General features: G+C 34.2%; 1 protein-coding gene across 1 annotated transcript in view; it reads right to left on the bottom strand.

Moving 5' to 3' along the window:
* Positions 1-4323: 4323 nt before the first annotated feature.
* The window catches only part of LOC121429063, a 51209-nt gene continuing 36689 nt past the window's right edge, over positions 4324-18843 (bottom strand). The window contains exon 9 of the mRNA XM_041625968.1: positions 4324-4511. Coding sequence (XP_041481902.1) covers positions 4333-4511 — 179 coding nt within the window. The 3' untranslated portion in view covers positions 4324-4332. The remainder of the gene's footprint in view (positions 4512-18843) is intronic.

Raw genomic sequence — 18843 nt, 5'->3', positions numbered from 1 at the left:
ATTCCTCTTTCATTCCATCCCTCCCTCTCATTTCATTGATTTCTCCTTCCCTCCTTTCTCATTACATCCATCATATTCTTGTCATCTTCTCCTCATCATCCTTACTGTTACCGTTCCCTCTCTCCTTCCTCCCTTTCTTCTTTCATCATCCCCTTCCAATTCCATCCTTTTCTCCTTTCCTCTCCTTCCCACTCCCCTCTGCTTTTCTTCGGACTCTTGTTCCCATCATCTATCTGCTCACTTATCTCCAAAGGGAGCCTGGTCATAATCGGCATATCAGACTCTTTCAAAAGCCAGATACACAGGTAAACACGAATGCTGACGATTAATCAAAATGTATCAACAATCCCGGTGCCGCCACCGTAAGTCTGAAAAATAAACCATCCTTCAAACGAATTCCTAAGCATGTCCTATCTTTCCCGATTGATAGATTTCTTTCTACTCTGGAAGAGGAGAGTGGTCAAATGGTTTACAAGTGGGAAGGTCTGATAGCAGTTAAAACATGCAAGCAAACAATCAACTGCTTGCTTGTCACTGAAGTATTCACCGTGAGGCAAATGACACATGCACAGATTTCCTTTCTTATTTTTTTTTCCAATCAGGAATGGACTTCTCAGTTGCAATGTGGTGCGGTTGGTTAGAATAAACAAATGGTTACAGTTTTAGACATATGACAAACCTTCATTAATTTCAAATTTCCAGGGGCATTTCATGGGAAAAAATGGACATTTTAACTTTGTATCAAAACAATACAATCAATGGGGTTGTAACTTTGCATAATGGGGGAGTATTGCTCTACAGGGTGACTAAAAAAAATGTTAAAAATCTGAAAATTCCTAGACATGGTAATGACGGTATATATACAGTTATGACACAAAAAATAATAATGGATTGCATTCTTTACAAAGTACTATCATTAAATTTGGCCCGAGTTTGGAAGCTGTAGTTGATGACTCTTTATAAACAAATATAATCCCGTCACCTACACATACCCCCATAATTATCAATAATAATAATAATAACATAGGGAATTTATATTGCGCACATATCCACCTTGTTAGGTGATCAAGGCGCTCCTATATTACCCGGCTAAGCTAAGCGTTCAGAGCGCACACAGCTTTTGAAGGAATTACTTCCTACCGGTACCCATTTACCTCACCTGGGTTGAGTGGATCAGTTTCTCGCTGAAGGAAATTATGCCATGGCTGGGATTCGAACCCATGACCCTCTGTTTCAAAGTCCAAAGACTAATCCACTGGGCCACAACGCCACAATAGCAGGACTTACATGTCCAATCAAAAGGTTGTGATGGTGATGGTTAAATATACAGAGCTGCCGACCTTTCATAATAACGAGTAGTATTCCAGAAGCTCAAAAGTCATAATTTTGACATGTAAAAATCATAATTTCATATGCATAATGCGGTACTATTGTAAATTTCTTTGAAAAGGTAATATAAAGAACAGTTTCTTAAAAAAAATGAATCCTCTAAGGCTCAGATTCAGAATCATTTCTGGTAGACTACTCTCTCTTTTGTGTAAATCAATGATAAATCCAAGAGGAAAAAAGACAAGATCGAGTCAGTATTTCATGAGATGATAACATTCAAAGCAATGTAAACAAAGATACACGATCATGCAAATAAAAAAAAAGAGCATCGTTGGCCCTTTTCAGATGAGTTCACTACTGCCCAGTGTAGTATAGTATTATATGTTAACATGCTTCTTTGCCCTGAAAAGTGTAATATAAAGGTCAAAGCATATTGGCATAATTTGACATGAAAATCAAAATAGTTGGCAGCTCTGAATATCATCCATCACATTTGTAGTTTTATGATAATTTATTAGTTTAGTGTTGGTTATGAAGGGGGACATGTCTGAACACCTAACTATTTAAGTTAAGATTAAACGTGAATTTCTTTTTATTTCACAGAATTTGTCAGTTTATAGTGTCCTTTATATTCTGAAGAGGTGTGCAAAAAATCTCATAAAAATTTCAAAGAAATATATGATTTTATGGCAAAAAAAAAGCTCGCCAGTCATTTTCAGAATGAACAAAAAAGTGGTGCCCATCTCTGCGCACCTGCTCACTTTACACACAATTTGGGTATTTTGATGAGAAAGGCTACATTTTGAGGCCATCACAATAGGGCCTAAATGCCCGAAATTCATGATTTTCCCACCATTTTGGATCAGATCTTTTGATAAATATTTGTCTACGCATTGCATGTGTTAAGTTTGTGGTCGCTGCATGTCTTCTTTATACTAGAATCGCGCAGATACGGGTATGCGTGTGCGCAGACTTAGGGGACCTTACCATACAATTCTGGTAAGATCACGAGTTTGTTAACTGCAGTAGATATGAACTCATTATGGGGTGATATGTTCATATCAATGGGTGCACTGCTCAAATCCCTGGAAGATATGTTTCAATCATTGGAGATCGAGTTCACATTATTTAATCGGTAGATCTGTGAACATGTTAAGTAGATGTGTTAACATCATCTGGTGATGCATGTGTTCACATTATTGGGTAATGTGTTCAAATCATTGGAAGATAAATTAAAATAATTGGAGATGTATTCATATTATTGGGAGATGTGTTCATACAATTAATGTGTTTACATCACTGGGCCACTGGAAGATGTGTTCACATAACTGGACAAAGTGATTAAAAGATGATTAAAAGGAAAAAATGATTAAAAGGAAATGAAGGACATTGGCACTATTCATGCTAAATGTATAACGTGAATTTCCCAGAAAAACTATAACACAGGAATACATATTTTTATGATATACTGATGAAAACAAATGATAAAGGGGCCATTCAGGGAGGATACTGGAACAAACATGCATTTACACACAAGACCAAAGAAACAATTAAATAAAAACTTGTCCAACAATTGCAAGTAGAATATATTGAGATTAGTTTACCATTTTCTCTCTCTCTCTCTCTCCCTCTCACTGTTATGTTTTGCTACATAGTGACACATTTCAAGGAATATATTGTAAGTTGAAGATAATCATTTTGTTGACCACTTAGAAATGACCTCATCATATGAAACAGACAAGACCCTCTACTGCTGTTGAAAAAAACATTTTATTCTAAACAAGATGCCAGGGGATATTGTGTTAAAGGATTTGTACATGAAATTGTAATGGCAGAGAATTTGACCATGTGCTGTAATTGGAAGAAAACGGGTATATCAGGATGAATTTCTAATAGCCTATTAAGACAGATGTAGATATCTGCTTTGCATTGCATTGTCACGTTATCTTATTCAACAGTGATTTAAATATCACAGAGATCGTCTTTCATCATCGTCATCAATCAACATTATCATCATCCATGTCGGTGTCTCCATAAACGACATCACCACCAACAACATCAACACCACCAACATCACCACCACCAACATCAACAACACAATTATTGTTGTTATAATTATCCCTACAGCTCTCACTACCACAACCATTACAACCACCATCATCACTAGTTGTACCAAAGATGTAACCATTACTTTCATTAGAACTGTCATTGCTACAGCCTTTAATTGAAATCATGAACAATTTACTATCACAATAATTACCAACACATTACAACTACTACAATCGTAGACTATAATTAGTCTGCTATGCAGACTCTGAATGGCTCATGAGGTGGGATCTCAGCGGGCGAAGTGCACTGCTGCTGGTTTGTGAAGCAAACCAGACTGAAAGGGTGAGCGAAGGCGATCCACAATCTGCAGCCATACTAGACCTACATGTCTCGTTGAATCAGCTGTGGTACACACACTGCAGATGTGGGTCTACAAGACTTGACTATAATAATCACTACAACCGTCACCACTTTACACCACCCTCATCACCATCGTCATCATCATCAACTTCTTCATCACCATCATCATCAACATCATATTCACCACCATCACCATTATCATCACAATCATCACCATCACCACATCATCATCACCACCATCACTATCATCATCACCGTCATCATCACCATCATTATCATCACCATCATCATCATCATCACCATCATTATCATCACCATCATTATCATCACCATCATCATCACCATCATTATCATCATCATCAGCTTCATCATCACCATCATCATCATCACCATCATCATCACCATCATTATCATCATCATCACCGTCATCATCACCATCATTATCATCATCATCATCATCATCATCATCATTATCATCACCATCATCATCATCACCATCATTATCATCACCATCATCATCAACATCATCCCCATCATCAATACCATCACCACCATCATCTTCAATATCACCAACACCATCCTCCATCATCTACATCAAAATTCTCCTACCTTTCCAAGGCTGGTGTACTTGACCGCCATGGCCTGCTGGGTCAAGACTCTCTGCCAGGACCTCTTCAGCTTGACCGAAGGAGCACGGAACACGATGGACCCCTTGTGGCAGGCCGCATCATGACCCCCAGATGAGAGCACAGGAGTAATGTGAAACTCACGAGCTATAACGGTGCAGAGAAATAAATTAAATAATTTTTTTCATATTTTAAAAGCACAATTTTTATGATGGTATATGCATGATAAACTGTGCAATAGTGTACATAGTAAGAGTTTGCATGTTTAAGGGGATAACCTAGATAAGTAATTTTATTTTTTGTTATCCCCTCCACTGCTTTATAATATGCTTACTTTGTACACTTTCATTTTGATTGTGGAAATTCAATAAATTCATTCATTCATTTAATTCATTCAATTCATACATTCACTCACTCATTCATTCAATTAAGTTAAATTCAATTCAATTAGTTAAAGGTCAAGTCCACCTCAGAAAAATGTTGATTTGAATCAATATAGAAAAATCAGACAAGCACAATACTGAAAATTTCATCAAAATCGGATGTAAAATGAGAAAGTTATGACATTTCAAAATTATGCTTATTTTTAACAAAACAGTTATATGAACGAGCCAGTTACATCCAAATTAGAGAGTCAATTATGTCACTCACTCACTTTTTCTTATGTTTTTTTATTGTTTGAATTATACAATATTTCAATTTTTATGAATTTGATGATTAGGACCTCCTTGCCTGAAGCACAAAATGTTAAAATAATGAAATTCCACGTGTTAAGGGAGAAATAAAACTTCATTTCACATGACAATGACGAGAAAATACAAAATATTTCATATTTCTTATAACATACAAAAGAAATAGTGAGTGAGTGATGTCATCAGTTCCCTCATTTGCATACCGACCGAGATGTGCATATAACGTTTTGTGAAATGAAGCGAAACTTTAAAATGTCATAACTTTATTATTTTGTTGGGGTTGACTTGTCCTTTAATTCATTCATTCAATTCATTTGATTCATTCATTCATTCAATTCAATTCAATTCATTCATTCATTCAATCAATTCATTCAATTCAATTCATTCATGCATTCATTCAATTCAATTCATTCATGCATTCATTCATTCATTCATTCAATTCAATTCAATTCATTCATTCATTCATTCAATTCAATTCATTCATTCACTTTATTGTATGAATAGCAATGGAGTATACAAATAACAATACAGATACATTTTATACATTGAATAAGACATAACAAAAGAGAGTCCGAGGACCAGTGGCAAATCAAGCCAGGTAAAACACACAATACAATCTTGGATGCCTTACATGGTCTCTGAACAATATTCACCTATTGCGTCTAATCCGGCTAGATCAGCGCCTGCCCAGAACACCAAAGCAGGGCAGATTACCTTAATGTTGCAGTTATTTGCAAGAATAATACCATAACTGAATATCAGCTGAGTTCAATTAAAAATGTTATGCATAAAACTAAGATCAATGTCTGTCTTGGAAAGAAAAGGGAATACTGATGAGAGGACAGTTTTATTGGGGTGATGCGAAACCAATAAGCAATTCATTTTCAAAGGAAATTAGACAATGAGAAAAGTCTATTAGATTTTAGATTTCCATTTCATTTATTACTGCAACAAACAAAATTGTAAAAAAGGTCCAAGTATGAATAAAAACCAAATCATGGTTAAAGGACAGCGCAGGTGTGACTTAAAACCTACAAGTTATTATTGGTCAGAGAAATTAAAACAGTGGATTAACATATCTCTCAATGCAATGTATGAACAAAGCGGTACTATGAAAGAACAGGAAATCATGGTCAGAGGCCACCACGAGCATGTGAAACCTACAAGCTATATTATTTATGAGTCAGAGAAATTAAAGAATGAAAAGTAGTTTATATCTATGTTTTCATTCGTTACCATCTCTAATGCAATGTCCTAAATATAAGAGGCCCCACTGTGAAAGAAAAGGGAGAGTTAAAGGTCAAGTCCACCCCAGAAAAATGTTGATTCAAATAAATAGAGAAAAATCAAACTAGCATAACACTGAAAATTTCATCAAAATCGGATGTAAAATAAGAAAGTTATGGCATTTTAAAGTTTCGCTCATTTTTCACTGAACAGTGATATGCACAACTCAGTGTCATGAAATGAGTCAGTCAATGATGTCCATCACTATTTCTTTTATTTTTATTGTTTGAATTCTACAATATTTCACAACGAGGAGAAGATTAAAATATTTCATATTTTATACAATAAAATACAAAAGAAATAGTGAGTGGATGACATCATCAGTCTCCTTATTTGCATACCGACCAGGATGTGCATATAACTGTTTTGTGAAATTAAGCAAAACTTTAAAATGTTATAATTTTCTTATTTTACATCCGATTTTGATGAAAATTTCAGTGTTATGTTTGTTGGATTTTTATCTTTTTATTCGAATCAACTTTTTGTTGGGTTGGACTTGTCCTTTAAGTTCAGAGGTCAGCAAGGGTGTGATGTAAAACCTTCAAGCTATTATCAGTCAGAGAAAATACAACAGTAAAAGTTGAATATTCAATTTTCTACATCCATTATCCTCTCTTAATGCAATCCCTTAAGGCAATGTAAAAAAAATATGATCAAAGACCTACTGAGAAAGAGCACAAATTAAAGGTCAGAGTTCAGCATGGATAAGTGAAGGTGAAACCCAGAAGCTATGATTAGTCAGATATATTCAAACAGTAAAAGTATTCTATTCAAATGTTTAAATCCATTTTCATCCCTTAGGTGAGCTAAGTGATGCAATGTCCTAAATATGGAGAAAGCCTTTTGTGTAAAAGAACAGGAAGTACAGGTCAGAGGTCAGCTTGGGTATGATTCGAAACATTGATCAGAGAAATAAACACAGGACAATTCCATAAAATGATCAGCCTTTTGGTATGTCAGACCCAAATTTTCTCTAATCTTATTTCACTTCATAAACTGACAAGTCATGGTCTTTTGAGAACATTAAAGACTAAAATTAATGGGGTGCTGCAAGAAACTTGCGATCAATTGCAAGTCAATTATTGGTCCCTAAATCAATTATGTCTTGCGGTTAATTGCAAATTAGTGATTGATTGCTAATTTGCTACTTGAAACAAGAAGTTTAATCTCATTTACTACTGCTAATGTTGATCTATCAGTTGTAAAATTGCAACAGAATATGATTGATTGCAAATATTTTCTTGCAACACCCCCTAAGAACAAGAAATCAGGGACAGAAAATTTCATGAGGGTCCCACATATAGGGGGTCGGACCGTCGGACGTACATTGGACAGCAGAGAGGCAATTAGAATGTTTAATCCATTTTCATCATTCGGCAAGAACTAGGTGGTCCCTGGACTATGGGAATTACAGAATTGGGTATATTTAATCAATCGATACATTTAGTCTGAAAAAAATAATTAGGTGGTTTCAGACGGCCTCAAAGTTTGTCAGTTCCAGGTATTTTTTTATCAGGATATTTGCCCTGATCAGAAAATACCACATAATTTTGGCAGTGATAAAGCAAATTACACACAATATCCCCGAAAGAAAATACCCACTAAATAGTCGGTACTTGTCGATACTACGAGAGCTTTCGCGGGGATTCTTCCTAGATTGGAGGTATTTTGGCAGTGTGAAAGCAAATTATGGGAACTTTCTTAGTTGGGCACAGACCTGCCAACCTCTGGGAATGAAAAAGTGTATTCTGTGATATAAAAAGTGTATTTTTCAAAAAAAAAGTGTATTTCATAATAAAATGTGTGGCGCACTCATTTTGCAGATGAAAAAAAAAACTTTTAAACATGAGTATATCTCACCCTGGTTTTAACAAAATGATTGAAAAAAAAAATTACCTGAAATTACACTGATCTAATTACCATATTTGTGTAAGTTTTATGAAATAGAGACATATAGAGATGATTTTTCTCAATAAATTATGATTTTGTAAAAAAAAATGTACTGGTTGGCAGGTCTGGGGTAGTTGCAGAGCTAGCGCTTTTGAATCAAGCGCATTGCCTGCTTATTAGACAATTCTGTGCATGCTTTGTAACTTTGGGAACTTTCCCCGAAGGATATGTTTCGGGGTGGTGTGAATGTAGGAATGATTATCAGGTATTTTTTTTTTTGTAATTTAACAGGGATTCTCGTGATCAAGGCAGTTTGAAACCGCCTACTGAGATAAATCATTCAAATGTCTAGACTTGATCAAGAGAAAAACAAATAAAGGAGCTTTCATAATTGACTAGCATAGCAGATGTTCTGTTCTTTGTCAGGTGCAATGTACTTTACCTAAACAATAGATCCTCCATGATTTTACTCCCAAAAATGGATGTGATTTCATCAGTTAACTTCTACGTGAAATTTCTTTTTCAGGAAAAGTACTATATTTCTTAGAACCTCAGTCACATTTACTCTACAGCGGCTGTACGGCGAGTCAAAAACGGCCGTTTTACTAATTTATTGTAATAGCTACATGTAGGTGGTTTAATTAAAAATGAATAAAACGGCAGTTTACGACTCGCATAGAGCCGCTGTAGAGCAAATGTGACCGAGGTATTATAAATGATCTCTGCAAAGTTAGAGGGGGAAAAATACATGAGTTTTGCCTCCAAATTGTAGAAAATATCCCTCGAATTGGAGAAAAAAGGCCCTTGTATTATAAGCTGTGAATGAAATCTATCCAAGAGGAATAAAACTAGGGGGAAAAATCCCTCTGCAAAAAAAAATCATTTCAACCTATTTTGTAACCAATATTCATATTTCATAATGAATACCGGTAAATTCATGCAAAAGATAATTACTTTGAGTAAATGTGTGCATTGCGTGGAATCTTGCACATAAAGAGAGATTGGTAATTAACTGCGACCTTTTCAATTTTTTTTCAAATTAGTTTTACTATTCATCCAGGCATTCTCCGAGTCAATTTTGCATCAGCAAATATCGGAAAATGGAGAATTCAAGCGTCAACCTTTTGCCACAGTCACACTAACTCAATACTGACTAAAGTTATTGCGTTATTACCGTGACATAACATTCATTGGTTTGGTGTTAGTTTCATTGATGTGACTGACATTGATTTCCAGTGCGGTGCTGGCCTTGGTGTTGGAATTTGGATTGTTTCCCCTACATGTAGTTCTAAAATTTATTAAGTTTGTGAAACTGAACAAGATCACATTATTGGCATCTCAACAACTAGTGAGCGACTTTTCAGGACCATCTTCATTTTATGTTGGTGGTATGATGGTGTAAAAATTTACATCAGCATCAGCAATATATGGAAGAGAAGGTAGTCCTGTAAGTCTTCCGGTCGCTTTACCTTACACCAACACCAAAAGGTCAACACTGAACTTGAAATTCCCCAATGTTCCATCATGATTTGTTTTTTTTTATTTATTTTGCTTGGTTCTTGTTTTTTTTTGCTGCTTTTTTGTGTGTTTGTTTTTTACTAACTCTCCTCCCCCTTTATTATGCATTCCTTATCAGGGAGAGGAGTGGTAAAGCAGATGAAAAAAAAAAAACATTGAAACATCTTTATCTCACCCTGGTTTTAACAAAATGATAAAAAAAAACAATTACCTGAAATTACATTGATCTAATAACCATACAGTATTTGTGTAAGTTTTCTGAATTAGAGACATTTAGAGATGATTTTTCTCAATAAATTGCGATTTTGTTACAAAATGAATAAAAAAAATAAAGTTGTTTTTTACAAAATCATATTTTTTTTAAAAGAAAAAACGAACTGCCATATGTTGGTTGCAAAAACGTACTAAATACGCCAAAAACGTACTGGTTGGCAGGTCTGAAAAATGTTCATAGTATGAATTATGATTCAATTTATATAAATGATTTCATTTTATTCATTATTTTCACATGTTACATATAATGAGTGAAGAAATAAAATAAGATCTAAAAAAAAGTCCATCTACAAAGCTTTACAATCTCACCACAGTGAATCATGATCTTCAGATATTTTTTTCAAGTACATAGATATCAACAGCAGAGGGAGCTATCACTATTTCATGATGCTGTACAATTCATCATGCCATCACGGGTGAAAAATAAAGTAGATGGGTTTTGGTTTGGCTGCTTCTCCTTTCACATTCTTTTTTTGTTTTGTTGTCATTTTGTTTTTGTTTGTGTTTTATATATAAAATCTTTGTTCATATTGCTGTATATTCTATTTTTAAAGGTCAAGCCCACCCCAGAAAATTGATTATTTGAATCGATAAAGAAAAATCGAACAAACCTAATGCAGCAAATTTCATCGAAATCGAATGTAAAATAAGAAAGTTATGACATTTTTACATTTCGCTTATTTTTCACAAATCAGTTAAATTCCTAACTCAGCAATAGGCAAATGAGAGAGTTGGTGATGTCCCTCACTCACTATTTCTTTTGTTTTTTATTGTTTGAATAATACAATATTTCCTTTTTTACAGATTTGACAATAAGGACCAAATTAACCATAAACTGTTAAAATAATGGTAATTTCACATGTTCAAGGAGGAAAAACATACATGTATGTTTCACATGACAATGAGGAAAATAACAGAATTTTTCATATTTCATATAATACAATAAAAAGAAATAGTGAGTGGGTGATGTCATCAGTCTGCCAATTTGCTTACCAACCAGGATGTGCATATAACTGTTTTGTGAAAATAAGCGAAACTTTAAAATGTCATAACTTTCTCATTTTACATCCAATTTTGATGACATTTTCAGTGTTTTGCTTGTTGGATTTTTCTCTTTTAGTTTCCAATCAGATTTTTGTTTATACTGTCTTACATATATGAAGATACATATGAAGATATTTTTTTTCAATAATGCTATAACTTTCTCTCTCCATTGAAAAAAAATCATTTCATATATCCATTTTATTATCTGCTCAGAACTTAAGAAAAGCCTTATACTTTGGAATAGTTTTCATCATATGATAAATAAGAGTGAAATTAACTGTTTTCTGTTTGAATTTATAGATTATGATCATTTTTGTTTTAAAAATGTACATGGAGAGTTTTGTTCCGAAAAGAGCTCAATCCAGTTTGGTATTTTTCTGTAAATCAAGGGTTTTTTTAATTCACCTCTTTCCCTTAGCCACTGCTGTTTTATTTTGATATATGATAGCACTATCATCTTGGATTAATTAAATTTCGAAAATCTATAGCATTCATTGTCAGTTTTTAAAGAATTGTTGAAATTTAATATTTTTGATGGATTTAGCTCCTTTTGCAACAAAACCTTAGTAAAATGTCAATTTTGCCAATTAAAACATATTGATAGTGGAAATTGAACACGAAACACATAAATATTGCTAGCAGAGTACATTTCACATCTTTTCTGATGTTATCAATTGAAAATTACAAAAAGAAAAAAAAAGATATTCGTCATCTTTTCTAATCCAAAAGTATTCATAAAAATATCAGCAAAATTTGCACTGATGGTGTAAACTTGTATCCACAACATGTACCTAAACAATTGCATGCATAACTTAATGTAAAATACAGAATTATCCAATTTTACATAACCATGTAGTGGATTTAGCGCCTTATGAAACAAAACTGTTTTGGATTTAGCTCCTTTTGGAACAAAACTCATATTTTCAATCAATTTTTGCCATCTTTTCCAATTTTTTTTTCAAATGCAATATGTTGCATTTGATTCCCATGTCTAAGATACATTATACACATATTTGTATAAAAAATTTATTTGGTCAAAAGTGGATTAAAGAGCCCCTTTCGGAATCAAGCTCTTCATATCACGATGTATATCATTTACCCTTGTGATATTGCTCTACACTTAATTTTGTATATGTACTTTATTTACTATGTATGTATGAGAAAATGTAATATCTGTATATGAATAAAGGCTAAAAATCATTTTTTAGACAGATTATTGGTTTCTGTCTGTATTTCACAGGCTATGATAATATCTATCTATAATTGTAAACATTTATGTCACGAAGTACATTAGTTTCCTTTCTTTTTTATATTGGTGAATATCTCAATTTGTACCATATATACTATAAACAAGAAAAAGGGTAAAATTATCATCTGAATACAGGCTAAAAAAAATTAATACAGTATTGAGCAGATAAAGATGATGAAGATGATCATAAACATGATGATGATGATGATGATAAAGATGATGATGATGATAATAAAGATGATAAAGATGATGATGCTGATAATGATGATGATGGTGATAGTGTGGTACGGTATGTTACTGACACAGCTCCCGTAGGACTAGCGTGCCAAAATTGATTTTTTGGTTGTTTTGGCTTCAATAGGGTCCCCTTAGGCCAAAAACGATGGGGTTCAAATTTTCAGACCCCTCCTTCCCTTTGTGGGGGGTCATTTTTGGCGCCATATTGGCCTGTACAAAGCCCAATAGGATAATCCATTGTTTTCAACCTTATTTCTCACTTTTCTTCACCAATTATATTTTTAAGTTGTCTGACAGTGGCGTAGACAGGTCCTTAGACCTGGGGGGGATGATCCCTAGCTGGGTCATACTTTATAATATATATATATATATATATATAAATATACAGAATGAAGGAGATAACGTACTCGATAAAAACAAAATATCATGGGCTAAAGCAGACGAGTTAAAGATAACAAAATAACACGATCTGCCTCATGGATTATCTCGTGTGTCTTTTAATCACTTTGCTTTCAGCAATAAACAGGGCATCCAGTAATAAACAAACTTCCTTGCACATTTTTCATGGCAGTAATCTTTTGTTTGATTAATGACAATGAGTAAAGATGATCATAAGAGAAGTGTCATTTGTCGGATGTCTAGTTATCATCTTGGTCATGACAGTCCTGCTAAACATGATCTAGAATAACTAGTATTCCTTATTTTACTAGTATAGTAGTATACTCTTTTAAAAGTAGCGATATTGTTAATGATCAAACGAATGAATCAACAACTAAAGGAATAAACAAATAAACAGCCAAATAACTAAAAAAAAATCAATTACAATTATAGTAATACGGGTAAAATAAAAAAAGCTCAACATTATATTTCTTATCCACGTGCAGATATGCGGACACTGAAATGATAAGCACACTCTGTTTAAAATTACCATGATTACAAAGGCTTGATTGAATTAAGTATGGAAATGAAATAAACCTCACCGGGTTGTCGGAAGTAAACTGTATAGATAGTAACTTGTTATAATTTCGATTCATTTCTTATTATGTACCTTGTTATGATGATTATGATAAAAACATAGGTAAGGAAATGTAACAGTTTATAACCTTCAAACCTAGAAGACTGCGCACGTACAGAAATCACTGGTATAAGTAATTCCAAAATACATTGCGCCTCGACTTACTTCTTCTTGAAACTGGAAGACGTTTATTTTCACCCAATATAGTTATGCAAAACAGTCCTTAACAGTAAAGGATTATAATGCCCAACATGAAGGAAAAACAGGCATACTAATGCTTCATATGGCAGTATCAGGTAACACGCTCGAAAGGAACATACTTGCTAAGTTCCTATTCTCTTGCGAGTTAGGCTTGTTCTGTGATCTTAGACCATAAATTAATCTTATGCATGGATTGATTCAATCTGCCTTCGTGAATTAAGGCATGTCTATATATTGGATGATTCTACCTTCTTTGAAAAGCGCAAAGTACTCTGAAAAAAAATTAGTGAAATAGTTCACTCTTTAAGGAGTGAATATATGAAAGAGTGAATATTGAGTGAAAAAAACCTTGGATATCACTGAGGCCATCCAAAATTTGCACTTTCATTCCAAAATCATTCATTTACTAATTCGCTCCTTAGAGACTGAAAATTTTCACCTTTCCTTTGCAAAGTAGGGGTTGAGGACATGGCCAGCAGGGAAAAGGGTCAGTGTATGTGTATAGGTAATTTCTTATTAATTCGTTTGAACAGTGTTAATGTGTTATGAAAGCAATTGCTCTGAAAGGGAGTGATTAAGCGACACTTTCTTAAATCTGTAATGAAATATTTTGAACTTATCTCCTTTGCAAATACATAATTATTATAAGGAAATGTACTTGGTGAAACTCTAAATAACGATCCTTAAATGTATATGACGACGCAAGACAGTTGTTATTACTTAAAACTTGCAAGTTGTAAATGCATATAAGATGATTGACACTGAATAAAAGTCCAATTTTGATCATGTTTGTCATTGCTGTACGTTATGATTATTACTGCTATTATTATTGATTGATTTTAACTAGCGTTCATTGCTTTATTACTGTATAGTTTTGCTTCTTCCCCCACAGAAACCTGGGGGGGATGATTGTACACACCATCCCCCCCACCTAAAATTCTGGGGGGGATGCATCCCCCCCATCCCCCCGCTATCTACGCCCCTGTTGTCTGAGGTGTATGAGAATGAATATTTGATGATGTTGTGATGTCAATGTTTTTTAAATTTTACCATATGGGGGCGGACTTTACGAAAAATGCCCCAAAATTGTAAAATATTGCCCCCAAAATAATATTATTCCCTTTTTTGGCACTAAAATTAGGAAAAAAGGATTACAAAATGAAATGAATATGTCTTTTTATACAATCCAACAACAGAGGAATATATCACCTGTAATATATATCATCATTTTTGGTCAATTGATGTAAAAATCATCCCCATTTCAGGATTTTATGCAGTGAAAACCTTACTACAACACTAGAGGGCGCCATAACTTATGATAAGCACTTCCCTAAAAAAAATCAAATTCTAGGCACTGTAATTTTATCAATAAATTTGAAAGCTGACACATTTCAAGAGCAATTATTTCCAATGCCGATTCATAGTATGGGCATCTAATTTGTTTGATTCTACCCCCCCCCCCCCCCCCGGGGGGGGGGGGAATAGCTGCCTTAGGTTAAAATAAAAAAATCCTGGATTCTTTTTTTTTTTTTTAAATGACCTTTATTTGGTTTCTATTCAAAGATTTTTAAGGCTGAAGAAGTATATCGGGAAAAGTTGCAAGGACCCAGAAATCCAAGATGGCTTCCAAAAATGGAGTTTAAAATGGCTGTTGATACTTTAAATGGACATAGCACATTTTATATACCTGAGATAGATGGAATTGGTGTCTAGACCATGGTTTCAACGATCAAAATTGGGACAAGAATACCGTTTCCTTTTTTTATTTATTTAACTTTTGGAGGCCATCTTGGACTCAACATACCGGGACAGTCGGTGGTCCGGTATGTTAAAAAATCCAAGATGTCTTCCAAAAATGGGGTTTGAAATTGCTGTTGCTGCTTGAAAAACCAATACAGTTTGTTCAATATCCGGGAATATGAATGTGTGTGACTACCATGGAAAAGTGAGTCTAATAATACATTAGACATGTTAGAATAAGTTACAAGGAGAGTCGTTGGTCGAGTATGTTAAACAATAGAATATAAAATAGCTACTGTTATTTACAAGTGGACATGTAATATCCATCAAGAATATGGTTTGATGTCTAAACCATGATTTTTAATGTCTGAAAATTAGTTACAACCGTTCGGGTGTTATGGCCTAGTGGATTGGTCTTTTGACTTTGAAAGGGTCGTGGGTTCGAATCCCAGCCATGGCATAGTTTCATTCTGCAAGAAATTCATCAACATTGTGCTGCACTCAACCCAGGTGAGGTAAATGGGTACCCGGTAGGAAGAAATTCCCTGAATGCGCGAAGAAATTCCCTGAATGCGCAAAGAAATTCCTTGAATGCTAGAGCGCCTAGGCAGCCCATCTAAGGCAGGGATAATAATAATGGCAAGGCCAGCTGGGAGAACAGTTTTTAGTACTGAAGTGGCTTCCCTAGGTAAATATACCTATATTATTAATATTATCATAACAAGGACAGTCATTGGTATGTCGTTAAATCCAAGATGGCGTGAAGAAATCTGAGTCTAAAGTGAATGATGTTACTTAAAAATGGACATAGTTCATTTAAACTTCACCAAGGACATATGATTTTTGTGTCCACTCAATGGTTTCATGATTATAGTGATACTTTCGACTAGTTACAAAGATATGCACTTGTCCATTTTGCCTAAAAATCCATGAAAGTTTTCAAAATGACATCTAAAATGATTCCTAAAACTCATTAATAATGGTCAGAGCTCATACAATATTAATATATGTGAGGAATAATTTGGATGTCTACATGGTGGTATAAAGGGTCAGATAATACATTCAACAAATAACAAGGATATTTAGTTTTCCATTTTGTCTAAAATCCATGGTAGATTTAAAAAAAAATCATCAAATGGGTGCTAAATAACTCATGAATCAATGTGATAACTATATACATTTAACATGTTTAAGTGTATACATTTAATATTTTTCACAGGTTTGTATTGTTTGAATAATTTCTCCACTTTTAAGTAACAATAGTCATTTTGGAACCCATTTTTTAAAGCCAACTTGGATTTTAAGGCAAAATGGATAACTGCATAGTCATTGTAGCCAGTCCTTAATAAATATTTTTAATTTCAACTCTTGAAATATCAGTGTAGACACAAAAATAATATCCCCAGGTGTATGTTTAATGTTCTATATCCACTTTTAAGTAGGGGAAGGCGGGGTAAGTTGTGACACTTTTTGCATTTTGCATGTTAGAATTGATATGACTAATAATATTGTAGAAATAAGTACCTTGCCTTTAAATTTGATTCTTGGGAAATATTTTTCACCTTTATATAACTTTCTACCCCCACACTGAAATTCACTGTGACCTTTGAAAAAAACGATGTCAAATGGCTCAACTTGCCCCATATGTGGGGTAAGTTGTGCCACCTTCTGGGGTAAATTGAGCCACAAAAACTATGTACAAAATGTATGCGGGAAGAAGCAGCATGTCAATTTTTATTTACAAGTCTTTTCACTTGCTAATTCTCTATAAATACTAACATCCTCTAAAAGTAAAAGAACTGTCATGTGAATTTACATCTTTCTGCCTGCATATCAATGGCTTTTCAAGTTTTTTTTTTATTTTTCATTCTTATTACCATAAGAATTACCATGGCTCAACTTGCCCCATGTTGGTTGGCTCAACTTACCCCAGTCTGAAATTAATGCGATATTTTCAGATCAACACATTTCTTATGTATCCATCATTTAAAAGACTATAACAAGAATGAAGATCCATACCTGGACTAACAATATTGTTTTTATTTCTTTATTATATTTAAAGACGTGTGTGGGTAAATAGCACTCCTCTATTTTACACCCTTTTTTACTTTTTTAGCTGAAATTTGCATTTTTCCATCTAAAAAAGTACTTTTTGTTTCAAAGTCGAAAACAATATGGTTGGGTGAAGGGTTATGTAATGGGTCATCAATACATCACACCACCGTAATGTCTGACTCATTCATTATTGGCCTGGGGGTGGTGGCTCAACTTGCCCCTATGCTCAACTTACCCCGCCTTCCCCTACATGGTATAGCAGTCATTTAAGCAATCTTGGATTTTTGATAAACTTACCATCCGACTGTTCTTTCAACTTTAAACAATACTTGATCCTTTAAACTCTAGTGTAGACACCAAAATCAAATCCAAAATGTGCATTTCTAATGAACTATGTCTACTTTTAAGAACCACAGTCAATTTAGACCCTGCATTTTGGAGGCCATATCGCATTTCTTGACATACCAGACCACTGACAGCCCTTATTTACTTATCCAAATGTCTTATTTGACCCTTGAAACCATTGGTTTAGACACCAAACTGGGGGCCGTTTCATAAAGCTGTTCGTAAGTTAAGAGTGACTTTAAGAACGACTGGTTATCCTTTCTTACGCGGTAAACCATCGCCTATGGTGTATACCATTTACCAAAAGAAAGGATCACCAGTCGTTCTTAAAGTCGTTCTAATCTTACGAACAGCTTTATGAAACACCCACCTGATATCTCCCAGGCCGATATGAAATGAACTATGTCCGCTTTAAGTATCAGCAGCCATTTTAAGATCATTTTTTTGGAATTCATCTTTGATTTTTGGACATACCAGACCACTGACTGTCCTTGTAACTTATCCTTATATATTACTTGACCCAAACCAGTGGTTTGAAATTAAACATCGAAATCACATTTCCATGGACGATATGAAATCAGCTATGTCTGCTTTAAGTTTAGCAGCCATTTCAGAATATTTTTTTTGAAGCCATCATGGATTTTTGGACCCACCAGACCACTCACTGTCCTTTTTCCAATTTACTACTTCACCCTTAATATCATTGAATCAAAACCAAATTGCGGATTTTTAGCACACGGTAGCCTTTTTTGATGCCATCTTATATTTTCCAGCTAGGTATCCTGGGGTCATAATTCACTCTATCCTGTGTCAACAAATTATTTTAACTCCTAGACCATGGAGTATGAAACTAATTAGGATTCTAGGGTGGATAATGAGTGAGTCGTATTCATTAATTTTAAGTGAATGATGGCCATCTTGGATACTATCTTG

The sequence above is a fragment of the Lytechinus variegatus genome, chromosome 15, assembly GCF_018143015.1.
Source record: "Lytechinus variegatus isolate NC3 chromosome 15, Lvar_3.0, whole genome shotgun sequence".
Taxonomy (NCBI): Eukaryota; Metazoa; Echinodermata; class Echinoidea; order Temnopleuroida; family Toxopneustidae; genus Lytechinus; species Lytechinus variegatus.
This window is presented reverse-complemented; position numbering and strand designations above follow the sequence as displayed.